The sequence below is a fragment of the Heloderma suspectum genome, chromosome 2 (genome assembly GCF_057233095.1).
Source record: "Heloderma suspectum isolate Gila_16-S chromosome 2, 16-S_ref, whole genome shotgun sequence".
Classification (NCBI taxonomy): domain Eukaryota; kingdom Metazoa; phylum Chordata; class Lepidosauria; order Squamata; family Helodermatidae; genus Heloderma; species Heloderma suspectum.
The window spans coordinates 14,601,709-14,614,142 of NC_139459.1; the positions used below are offsets into that span (position 1 = coordinate 14,601,709).

Consider the following 12,434-nt stretch of genomic DNA (forward strand, 5'->3'; position numbering starts at 1 on the left):
CATAAATAGCACAGACAGGGGGAATGCGGGGGAGAGATGCCCTTGCCAGTTTGCTATAATCAGCCCTCTTCATCAAGATGAAGTTCGGCTATGAGGTGGCCGGCGGCTGTGGAAGCCAACTTGGTATTGATGGCCTGAGTTGTGCATGTTCTCGCAATAGGAGAGGCGCTCAGCAGCGGCTTTGCTCATGCAAAATGCATTTGGACAAAACCTCAGAATGATCCTGGCTTTTGGGATAGTCGATGGGGTGCTTTATTTTGGGACTGGAGTCCCAATATTTTCACTGGTGTTGCTCCCATGCCTTTAATGTCCACCTGGCACACAGAAATGTAGCAGCTGAAGCCTTTTCTGGATGAAAATAAAGTGATAAGGCAAATTTCACCTGCTAAATTTCTACAGGGGCCCTACCAGAAAAAGAGAAGTTAACCAATTTTTGTGGGGGGTGGGTGGGGAGAATGCATCCAGACAGAGTGTCCAGCTCACCAAGCCACTGACATAAGAACTTAAGAAGAGCCCTGCTGGATCAGACCAAGGGTCCATCCAGTCTAGCATTCTGCTCACACAGTGGCCAACCAGCTGTTGATCAGGAACCCACAAGCAAGACACGAGCGCAACAGCACCCTCCCACCCATGTTCCCCAGCAACTGGTGTACATAGGCTCACTGTCTCTGGTACTGGAGGTAGCACATAGCCATCAAGATTAGGAGCCATTGATAGCCTTTTCCTCCAGGAATTTGTCCAATCCCTTTGAAAGCCATCCAAATTGGTGGCCATCACTACATGTTGTGGTAGCAAATGCCATAGCTTAACTATGTGCTGTGTGAAGAAGCCCTTCCTTTTATCTGTCCTGAATCTCAGAGCAATCAGCTTCATGGGCTGACCCCAGTGAGTTCTAGTATTTTGAGAGAGAGAAATGTCTCCCTATCCACATTCTACACACTATGCATAGTTTTGTACATCTCTATCATGTCTCCCCTTACTGTCCTTTTTTCCAAGCCAAACAATCCCAGCTGTTGTAACCTTCTCACATAGGGGGAGATGCTCCAGCCCCTTTATCATTTTAGTTGCCCTTTTCTGCCCTTTTTCCAGCAATCTGATGTCTTTTTTTAGGTGTGGTGACATCAGACCTCGCCATGCAGCCCTCCAAGCCAAAAGGGCCACGCTGTCTTTCATCAGGACAGCTTTGGCTATTGGGAGGTATAGAAATAAATGAAATGGCTGGGTTGCAGTCCAACACATGAGTTGCAGTCCAACACATCTGGAGGCTACCAGCTTGGAGGAGGCTGCTCGACGCCCTGAGCAATTAAAGAAACAGGAGCAATGGCAAACCCAGGGTGAAGACAAACGTACCATTTTAAACAGTGTTCACAGGGGGTTCTTCACCCATGGTGTGATCCGAGCTTTGCAACTTAACTTGCGTATCTACACGCCTGCAAGTAAAATCCTGAATTAGCCATCAGTCTCACTCTCCCCTCATGCTTCAGATGGGATGTCTGACTTTTACAAAAATGTCCAAAAATATGTTTATTTGTTAGACGTTCATCGTTCATCTCCCCACCACACACTTTTTTTAAACACACATTTTTAAAGCTTGCAGAGTTGCTCAGAGAATTGGGGGAGGCATGGTAGCACATTACGGCACCGGCCAATGTAAAACACACACGCGTGCCCAGAGCCAACTTTCACTCCAAAATAAGGGAACTTTTCTTCTCCCTGAATAGCTCACCCTACTGAGAGGAAAAGATACATGTGTGTCAAAGACAGTGAGGACATTTCCAAAATGGCCCCACTGTTCTAAAAATGTTACATCTGTCATTACCCATAATTGGTTAGTTGGTTCATTCAGTCAAATACTGTGCTGTATGGAAGGGTACCTTTGAAACAGGGGCGGGGGGGAGATTTATTCAATTCACATTTTAATACATATTAATCTAATCTTGCCTTTTCGAACCACTATATGAACTGAAGCTCAGCTATCCTCTGAAATGTTCACTTCTCCAAATTTTGCAATGGAGTTCTTCAATGAAAAATGCATACAAATATGCATATCTTAGGGGAAATAACATTTGAAAATGCATTATATTAGGAAAATTGCTTGCCCAAAATATGCATATTAGGGGGGAAATGCATACAAAAATACATGTACTTGAAGAAATGTCACAAACATGGTTATTAATTTTCATGCAAACTTTAAAAAATAATAATATCAGTTTGGGATAAAAACCAAACAAGACTGGAGAAATTCTGAAGGTTTGAGAAGAACCAAACTTAAGATCAGGAATAATGAGAAACAGGGAGAAATTGAAATTGACAGATCCCTCTATCCCTATTTGCAGACTACTCAGATGCCTCCGTTGGCACAAAATACAGCTGGTAGGTTAGAGCCTGGGGCTGGCTCTCATCCCAACTTGAAACAACTGCACTGACTATCAGTCTATTCCTGGATTCAATTCAAAGCACTCAGTCTGATCTTTCAAGCCCTAAATGGCTTGGGATCTGGGTACCTTAAACCAGTGGTCATATCCACAGTGCTGATCCCATTTTGGGATAGGGTGCAGCACTTTGGATAGCACCATTCAGCACCTTGGATAGCACTGTTAGAGTTTTGGCTGGTGGTAACTAAAACCCTGAATGGAATTACTACCCCTCCAGAACTGGAGTCACCAGCCGCCACTACCTTAAACGCTGCCTTTGCCAACATGAACTCGCCCAAGTACTAAAACTGACCTCGGGGCACTTCTCTGTGTCTCACTGCCCTCAGGCAAGGCAGGTGGTGACCAGGAATGGGATATTTTTGGTGGTGGCACCCTGGCTTTGGAATGCCCTCCCCACAGAGACCTGCCTGGTGCCACATCTGACATTGCTTCAGCACCTGCTCCAAGCCTTTTTCTTTGCCCATGCCTTTTACGGCTCATTCTTTTTATTGATTTACGAACTAACAAATAGTAAGAAACAATAAAGTACCATTAATTAAAAAAAATAACAACATAAAACATACCAACTAACAGAGCAAATGAAAAACAGTCCATTCAAATAGACAATAAAATCAAAGTTATCAAAACTATTAGTATTTTTAGGTGCAATCCCATGCATAGACAGAAAAAAGTCCTACAATTCCCAGCATTCCCCAGCCAGCCATGCTGGGGAATTGTAGGGCTTTTTTCTGTCTAAGCATGCATGGGACTGTGCCCTTAGTCTGCTATTTTGTTTTCTTACTCTGACCTTGCTGCCAAGTGTGTTAGCGCTTTAGTGATGATGTGATTTTTCCTATTCATTCCAGGTTTTTGTTTTTAATTGCCATATCCCACTCCGAGAGCCTCTAGGCCAAAGAACAAGCTTTAACATTCATGTAATAAACACATATTATCAGCGCCCGCCACTGTTAATAATCAGCGCCGTCAATGCTGGATACCGCGCATGGATGCGCTAAGCATCAGAAAAACAGAGCTGTCTCCTGAACCATTACAGAAGGCCCTTGTGGCAGCTGGAGCACAGTCACCTTGCTAAACGCCTTGCTCTGCATCATTTCAATTGCTTGGTGTAACCTCCCCAAGCCTGGTGCCCTCCAGAAGTATTGGACTGCAAAGTCCATCATTCCTTTGGCCAGGCTGGCTAGGAATGATAGCAACTGAAGTCCAGCACATCTGGAGGGCACCAGGTTGCCCTCTTGAGCTGGAGAGTGGTGGCCACATGGGTCTACAGGATCACTGCAGAATGAAGCAGGAAAGAGGGACAAATATTGCCCTCCAAGATTAAATGTCTTGGAGGCAAGGAGGGGCTACCAGCCTGAACTTTCCCTGCTGATCGCAGCCTCCGTCAGGAGAGGGAAAGGGATTAAAGAACCCTGGTCCTTCCCTGGGCTCACTCCTATAGGTCCCCAGAGAGCGTCAAGATGCTCAGCAACCTCCCTGTTTTCCCAGCCCCAGGCAGGAAGCCAAACCAAGAAGTTCACTGAACTTAAAGCTGTGTGTTGGGGGCGGGGAGCCAAGTGCCCCCAAACCTCCCCACTTTTTTCTTCCCCACCACTGCCAAAGGTTTTGCAAGAACTGAGGCAGTGGCCCCCTTCCTAGCTGGTAGGTACCGTTTTGATTTCCCAGAAGTCCCCGGGGAACGATGCTATGTCATCACAAAGTGTTGCACCCCCCCAGGGGGCTTCTGGGAAATTATAATAGTGGTACAAAGGCTGGTGAGCATCCAAAGTCAATCTAAAAAGGAGAGAAACGTCTCAGGTTACGATGATTTTATTTGTAGGCAAATAAAATCTTTGCATGCTGAGATGTTTCTCTCCTTTCGGGGTCTAAATTATAATAATGGCCGACTGCCGCTGAGAAGTAGCACCACCAGGAAGTTACCCTTTTCGTTCTCCTCCCCAAAATAGCTTTCCTGCCCACCGCCATTTTCTCGAAGTGAAAACAGGGGTGACAATGGATGGAGAGGCACTGTGGCATAGTGTCTGGAGCCCTGGACTAGCCTGACCTACCTCACAGGGTTACTGTACTGATGCAAATGGGCATGGGAGAGAGCCTTGTAAGGTCCTTGGAAGAAGGGTGGGATTAAAAATGTCATAATAAAATGATCGTTTCGCCCAACACTAAAATCCGTGTGGCCTCTGATGGGCCACCATAGGTGAAGGGACACATTAAGCCTGATGGGTCAGAAACTGGCCTGCATGAGAGAGTCAAAGGAAGGGCAGTGACTCTTTTGAGTGATGCATTTTGCAACTGTTAACAGCCGGAATCACGTAACTGCTGAAGGAGAGCAATGTAGTCCGTTACGGTTTACTGCAGCATACAGATCAGCTTTTTCTTCTTCTTCTTCGCTGAGGGTTGCATTGCTCCCTCTGAGATTTGAAATGAACATAGTGCAGGGGAGTACAACCTGCAACACCACCACCCCCGAGTCCTGCTGTGCAGTCCCCTAAGCCCCCACGGTCAGTACTGTGAAAGCTGCCAACAATGAAAAAGCCATGGCGGCACGGTGCTCATGAAGCAGGATCAGAGGCACAGAGAAGGCTGCCTCCTCCTTCCCCAGGGACCCCAAAGCAGCAGGGATCGGCTGGACTGAAGCAGTGATCGGGTCAGGATGGCTGGAGGCGGGAGGGGGCTGCAGCCCAGATCCCTGCTTTATCATGACTAATAGTGGCGGTAAAGCCATGATCAGGCTGGGGTTGCTGGCTGTGTGAATGTGTGTAAGTGTGTGTGTGTGAGAGAGAGGGGGGGGAGGGGGAGGGGGGGCGAGGGCTTCTCCACACGGGGCTTTTATCGTGCAATCAAGATTGGTTACTCACAGAAGTTTGGGGACATTTACACAACGTCGTCACCCTCCATGGTCTCTATCATGTTTTGTGACGACTTCCGCAGCTTTATTTGCAATGGCAATAACGAGCTATTAAAAAATGGTGGATTGAACTGATTTGAACCTAAGTGTGCAATGACGGAGTTGTGCCATAACAGCAATGCCATCTAGTGGCTGTATAATGAAACTTGCAGATAAAGGCTATCCCCAGATAAAAAGGAGGAAGTGTGTGTGAAGGAGCTAATCTTAATCCGACAAAGAATCCGGAAGCAGAAGCCTGGCTAAAGTTGTGGGATAAAAAGCCTGGTGTGGAGAAGCTCTCAGAGAGAGAGAGAGAAAGAGAGAGAGAGAGAGAGAGAGAGAGAGAGAAAGAGAATGAATGAGACTTACGCTCGAGAAGTCCAGAGGTTGTCCCGGCTCTTACATCTATACGGATGCTTCCAAGTGCTATGTGAGTCACTGGGAGCACTGCAGCCAAATTCAGCTCTGAACCAGCCTAGAGCCGGGCAAGACCTATTTCAGGAGTTAGCAAAGGCTAAAGGGGGGGTGGCAGGGTGTGAAGGTTTGGGGCCTACAGAGGCAAGGAAAAGAAAAAGGTCAAGCCTAGAGGCCTGGGGGTGGGGTGGGGTTTGTTGGGAGGGGGTATCCCTGGGAAATAGTTTCATATCCCTGGTTAAGTTTCATTTCTTCAGGTTTGAAACAGTACTTTCAGCTTGGGGGGATAAAAAGGGAGAGATAGCCAGGGGAGAGAGAGGAAGACCAGAGCAGGAAGAGAGAGCAGGAAGAAGCAGCTTGGAGAAATCTAACTGCCGCTAGGGTAGAGTAATTTGTGCTTTTGTAACCATTATTTTCTCTTAATGCCTTTTGTATCACTCAGCTCTATTCTGTAAATACCTTCAGTTGCGATTTGCTTCCTTTAATTTACCAGTAAACTGTTGTGGTTAAAGCCCAAGTGTCTGAAGTGCCAATCACCCCACATCTACAGCCTAAACCCCATGTTAGTGGGAAGGGGAAGTTTAAAAGAAGGAAGGTGGGACTCAGGCAAGAGATCCTTAAGGAGCTGCTCAGGGTGTCCTGGTCATAAGGGGAACCTTGACACAGGGAATAAAGGCAGAGCGATGGAGGGAGAAAGGGGCAGCGGTTAAAGGAAAGGGACAACCTGTTTTGGAAGAAGATGGGACAGCCCTGTGGCATCCATGGCCTGGCCAAAGGGCAGGATTATGGGACGTGGTGGCAGCTCAGGGGTGGAGCACATGCTTTGCATGCAGGAGACCTTGACCTGAATTGCCAGCATCTCCACCCAAAGGGGTATCAGGCAGCACGGATGGGAAAGAAGAAATCTGCCTGACACCCTGGAGAGCCGCTACCAATCAGATGAAATGGAATCAAGAGACAAAGTCTCAGGATGTTGAAAAAGAACATGCATGTGGTTTTAGTCCCAGCTTGTTTCAGCCCTGAGCCTGGGCCTTCTTTAGGGGCTAGATTAAGGAAAGAAGGACAAAAGCACATAAACAGATACTTAAGAATACGGTTTTGAAAAATAGTCTCCGAGATGAATCCTACAACTTGTCACCAGTCTTTTTCAGAGACCTCTGCAGACATTGATATAACAAAAATATATATACACACATTTTTTTCAGCATCCTGAAACTTCGTCCCTTTATTCAAGTGGATCATTTTGGATGTTCCCCAGTCTCACTTCACACCAATCCAATTAAGCCGCATGGCTCCACCCTGGCACCCCCCAGGTATGTTGAACTACAACTCCCATCCTCCCAAGTCAGCATGGCCAATGAGACTAGGATAGGGAAGGCTCAATTAGGCAACTCACAGCTGGAGAGACCCAATGGTCTGAGAGAAATAAGGCAGATCCATGCACTCTTAAGTCTCCTTTAATACTGAAATGCTATAGAAAAACTAGCACCTTTTCCCCCAAACTCTAGCAGATTTTGGTGCCGGGGCAGAGGCAGGGAGGGAGAACAGGGTTTAGCTCCCGGCAAGACCATGTTGTGATGTGAAAATTAAAGGCTTAATATCACTTTGTGCTCCTATCCAAAGCCAGAGAATAGCGTGACAATTAGGAAGACGCTGGGAGGGAAATAAATGATCCTTAATTGGCATCGTTGAATATACTTGCTACCTACAGAATTGCCAGCAGGGTATCCTGTGTCTTTAACAGCTGCTGGAGGTTTAACAATCAGAGCTTTTCCTGCTGTGGAGATGAATTGATGGGCAAACTTCAGTGGCTATTACATATCAGGCAGCCCCGGATCATAATAATGATGACATTAGCAGCTTATGAGCTGCTTATTTATAAAGTGTTTTACACACATTATGTCAATGTGCCTCACAAATCCCTTGTCTGTCCTATTATTGCAGGTGGCAGCTGCAGGTGGCAGCGTTGAGGCTGAGAGAAAGCGGCAAGTCTCAACAGTTCAAGATCTGAACTCCAAGCCGCAGAGCTGGCTTCTTAACCCCTATGTGAGCCCTACCAGCAAGCAAGCAAGCAAGCTGCCCGTTACTTGGGTGCTGCCTGTCACCCCAGACCAGAGTCAGGGTGGACACGGAGCCCATAGAATCCCAGAGTAGTTCTGATTCTGAGGAAGAGCAGTCGCTCCTGGGAGAGGAGTGCGCCCCTTTTTCCCAGGGCCAACAGCTGACGGAGGTTCCTCCCACCAGTATTCCTAGCTTAGATAGCAGCCCTGGGAGTGACAGAGCGCAGAAAGCAGACTTGACGAACGCACGACGCCGACGCAGAGAGCGGCGCCAAATGGAGGGCGCAGAAAGGAGGCGTAGTGCCCAGTTGGCGCGCAAACAACAGCTGCACCCAGAGGATCCAAGGGAAAAGGGGAGGGACTCTCCCTAGTCCTTAAGTTCAGGGGTCTGCCAGTAATTCCCTTTCAAACGGGGACCAACTGTTCCGACTTAGGGCATAGGTACTCTGCTGCTCATATCTAGTTGCTAACAGTAGAGTGGTTAAGTTGTAAAAGAGGAATAAAGCTTTGAAAAGAATCCCTTTGTCTGTGTCTGGACTTGGCTACTGGATTAGACTGAGAGAGGCCTCCAAGGAGCCCTTGACAACCAGCCTTCCCCAACCTGGTGCCCTCCAGATGTGTTTGACTACAATTCCTATCATCCCCAGAAAGCACACCCGAATGGAAGACTGCCCTAGACATACCTTTAAACCTCCCAACATGGTGGGCCCAGCTCCTCGTGTAGGTTAATGAAGCTGATTTTTATGCTAGAGCCGAGCAAAAAGTTCTTCTCAGGAATCTTTTCGGCTCAAATGCAGACGTTGGGGGATAGTTTCACAACCCTCTCCCCATGTACGCACACATCCCTTTGGGGCTATTGCCTGTTTCATAGTCCTGATGGTTGGGGAAATTGTGCTCCTGGGAGCCCTTGTAGCTTTCACCCCCACACCAACAGGGCTCCAGAGTGAACTGCCTTCGCTCCAATTTGGCTTCATGACAGCATCATGGCATCAGATGGCACTGTCCTGCAGCACTCTGGATGCGGGCAATATTTCCTGCCCTTGCTCAGAGCCCTGTGGGTTTTGTAAAAAGTAGCCAAAAGCTTGATTGCTACCCACCCCAAATTGCTGAAATGCCCCCCTGAAGCTTTGCAGCCCCCAAGGAGCACGTCATCGTTGCAGGAAGGGGGTTGGCTCAGCACTATTTTATACAGTGTCAGACCATTGGCCCATCTAGCCCAATAAAGTCAACTCTGACCTGAGGGGGCTCCCCAGGGATTCGGGTAGGGGCCTTTCCTACCCATGAGCCCAGACATCCTGGGTATCGAATCCAGAACCTTCTGCATGCAAAGGATGTGCTCCACCCCTCCGCTGTGGTGCCTCCCCAGACTGTGCCTAGAGACTCTTCCTGTTGACTGCGGCCGCCCCTCCTGCATTCATGCCCTGTGCGTTTGTACCTGGTGCCTGTGTCAGCGCCACTCCGCAGAGCTCCGCCATCCGTGAAATTGAGGCTGCTGGTCCAATTGGCCATTTCCTCTCCACTCTGCCAGCTAAACTGCAGCCCACTAGCAAGAAAATGAGGCAATTGATATTTCACATCATTCATCGGCTCAGTTCTTTTCATCATCTGTTATATGGTGGACAGAATACATTTTTTCCAAAAGACAGGAATGAATGGGAAGGCCCATAACTCATTGCTTTATTGTTAAAGGTTAGGGAGGTATTTGTTTGTTTTCTTTTTCCTTTGAAAACTGAACTTCAGAATATTATTTTTCATTTAGTTAAGCTGCCCTGCAGAATCTAAGCCTTTTTCCCCCCCTTGCTAGCACACCTAAAAGGGCCTGAAAAATTCACAAGACAAAAGACAGAAGTGAAAAGACCCATTCGTTTTCAGATTTTACTGTTTGTTTCCAAAAGTAAAGTACAATATAAACCAGAGGTGGGCAATGTGTGGTCCTCCAGAAGTAATGGACTAAAACTCCCATTGTCTCCAGCCAGCATGGCCATTGGGATGATGGGAGTTGTAGTCCAACAACATCTGAAGTAGCCCTATTGCCACCTTCAAGCCACGTTTGCTAAACACAAGAAATGCAAATTATTTGTTTGTTTGTTTGTTTATTTCTGAGCCTCGTGTGGTGCAGAGTGGTAGGCGGCAGTATTGCAACTGAAAGTCTCCCCACGACCTGAGTTCGATCCCAGCGGAAGCTGGGTCCCAGGTAGCTGGCTCAGGTCAACTCAGCCTTCCATCCTTCCGAGGTCGGTAAAATGAGTACCCAGCTTGCTGGGGGAAAGGTAGTCACGACTGGGGAAGGCAATGGCAAACCACCCCGCTATAGTCTGCCATGAAAACGCCAGTGAAAGCAGCATCCCTCTAGGGGTCAGTAATGACCCAGTGCTTGCACAGAAGGAACCTTTCCTTTCCTTATTTATTTCTATACCATCCAATAGCTGAAGCTCTCTGGGCGGTTCACAAAAATTAAAACTACAAAGTGCAGCATAAGACAATACAAAATATAAAAGCTTAAAACTGCAGTATAACAGTACAACCAGAATAAAACCTAGCAGCTGTGCAGAGATTTAAAATACAGATTTGAAACACCAGCTAAAAGACCAGAAAGCTAAAACACTAAAATAGCGGGAGAATAAAAAGGTCTTCTCCTGGCACTGGAGGGAGTACAGTGTAGGTGCCAAGTGAACCTCCCTAGGGGTCTCTTTCCACAGCTGGGGGCCCAAATAGGTTGCCAGCCGACCCCCTGGACCTTCAGTGGAAGGTGTGAATGAAGCTGTACACATTCCCAGAGGCTACGCGCACACAGCTGCACACAGATAGAGTTCTGCTTACACCTTCCACTGAATGCATGGAGGTCAGAGGGGCAGGCCCAGTGGGTACAATCCTGCTCCATGCGAGGCAGGGGATTGAACCAGGGCCTTCAGTACCTTACCTCCTGTACCACCAGCACTCTGGGCTTTCAACCAGCCACAGCGGACTCCACAGGGCAAGGGCTGCAGTACTGGCCTGCCTTCCGTCAGCTAATAGTACAGCTTGAAGGTGGTCAGCTGACCTTGCTGGCCAATGGAGAGGCACCAGGCCCTATAAAAGCTTTGCTTCTAGGCTTGCCCAGCAGCCTGAGCAACTTGCCCTACCAGGTAGTACCACAGATGCTGTCTCTGCCTCTCACTGGCCTGGCCCTGTATTAGCCTCGCCTTGCCTCCCCAAACTGGTATTTGACCTGCAGCCTGTTCATGGCTACGTCCCCCAACCTCTGGCCTTCGATTCCTCTTTGCCTGATCTGGCACTTGAACCTCAGCCCATTCACAATCTCACCCCCCGCCTCTGGCTCACATTCCCATCACTCCCTGTCAGGCCTGGGCTCCATGGCAGCCTGTCGCATGCTAGGCCCCAACCCTGGCCCTGTGTTCCTCCATGCATCCAATGAGCAGTTTGAAAGTGGGAAGAGGGCCAAAGTCCTGGAAAGCCTACTTACTAGGGGCAGAAGTGGGATAACTATACACACCACAAGAACCCATCCCTCTTTCAAAATGACTTCAACTCTCTGGAGGAAAAAAAAAACCCACCTCACTCTCTGAAAAAACCCCAACTCTCGGCGTGGGGACACACACACACTCTTGTCTCCAGAATTATCCTTTGTCAGTGTCCCAGCCAGTATCAAACCTAATGTAACGTAAATGCGTCTCAAGCAGAACACCACCTGGATCCTCTCTGCATTGGCTCCTGGGACATTACAAGAACACTGCAGTCCCGGGAGGCTTGTAACCTTCATGCACTACCGAAGGACGCTGCCTAAGGGCATTGTCCCTTTGGGGGCATGCAACCATGCTTGGGAAAAGTGCTTTTGACCATGCTGAGTTTCTTTAGCCAGCAACAAAATGGTGGGAGAGGGAAAGGTCATAACGGGTGGACAACCCATGGCCCTCGGCCTAATTAAAAAAAGACCTCTGCAAGCAATCAGTGCAGACCTCTGATAACAGTAATCTGTCTCTCCTCTGACAGCCCGCTGTGGCTTCAGCAGATGGTTCCCCACCCAGAGTGATAAGATGCTAAATAAGGTATCAGGTCGGGGCAGATATGTAAGACATCATTAAAACTGCATTTTAAAAATGCAATAAACCACTTTAAGGGCCTGATGGTAAAAAAAGAAAAGAAAGAAAGAGTGAGATACAAATCTTAAATATAAATAAGTACAATGTTAATTTTTAATGCATTTGTATACCACCCTTTATTGGTAATTATCCCAGGGAAATTTATAGTAAGTTCTGCAACAAAAGTATAGTCAAGGCAAAAAGAATAAAACAAGTGATTAAAACAGTAGAACGAGACATTACATCTAAATATGGAGAAGACCTAAAAGGCTTGGGAAAATGACAACATTTTTGCCTGGCACCTTAGGGATAACTAAGCTGGCACCCGGCAAGCTTCTTTAGGGGTTTACCAACAACTGAAAAGGACATCTCCCTGGTCGCCACCTGTCTTACCCATCTCACCTCCAGCAGTGGGGGAACCCAAAGGAGAGCATCAGCAGATGATCTCCATGTCTAGGCAGGTTGATATGGGATATAAATGATATGTTATCAGAACATTCTCAGTCTCTTCTTTCTAAGTAAGTATGCTTTTCCCAGACCAACAATAAGTAATCTGAGTTAATAT

At 47.5% G+C, this 12,434-nt stretch overlaps 1 protein-coding gene across 2 annotated transcripts in view; it reads right to left on the reverse strand.

Annotated features, from left to right (window-relative positions):
* ST8SIA5 (ST8 alpha-N-acetyl-neuraminide alpha-2,8-sialyltransferase 5) overlaps positions 1 to 12,434 on the reverse strand; it is a 66,904-nt gene that overhangs the window by 35,041 nt on the left and 19,429 nt on the right. The window contains exon 2 of one of the 2 annotated variants that reach the window (XM_084832869.1): positions 9,226 to 9,333. The exons of the other annotated variant lie outside the window; for it this stretch is intronic. Within the exon in view, the coding sequence (XP_084688995.1) occupies positions 9,226 to 9,333 (108 nt within the window). The remainder of the gene's footprint in view (positions 1 to 9,225; positions 9,334 to 12,434) is intronic. 2 annotated transcript variants of the gene reach the window in all.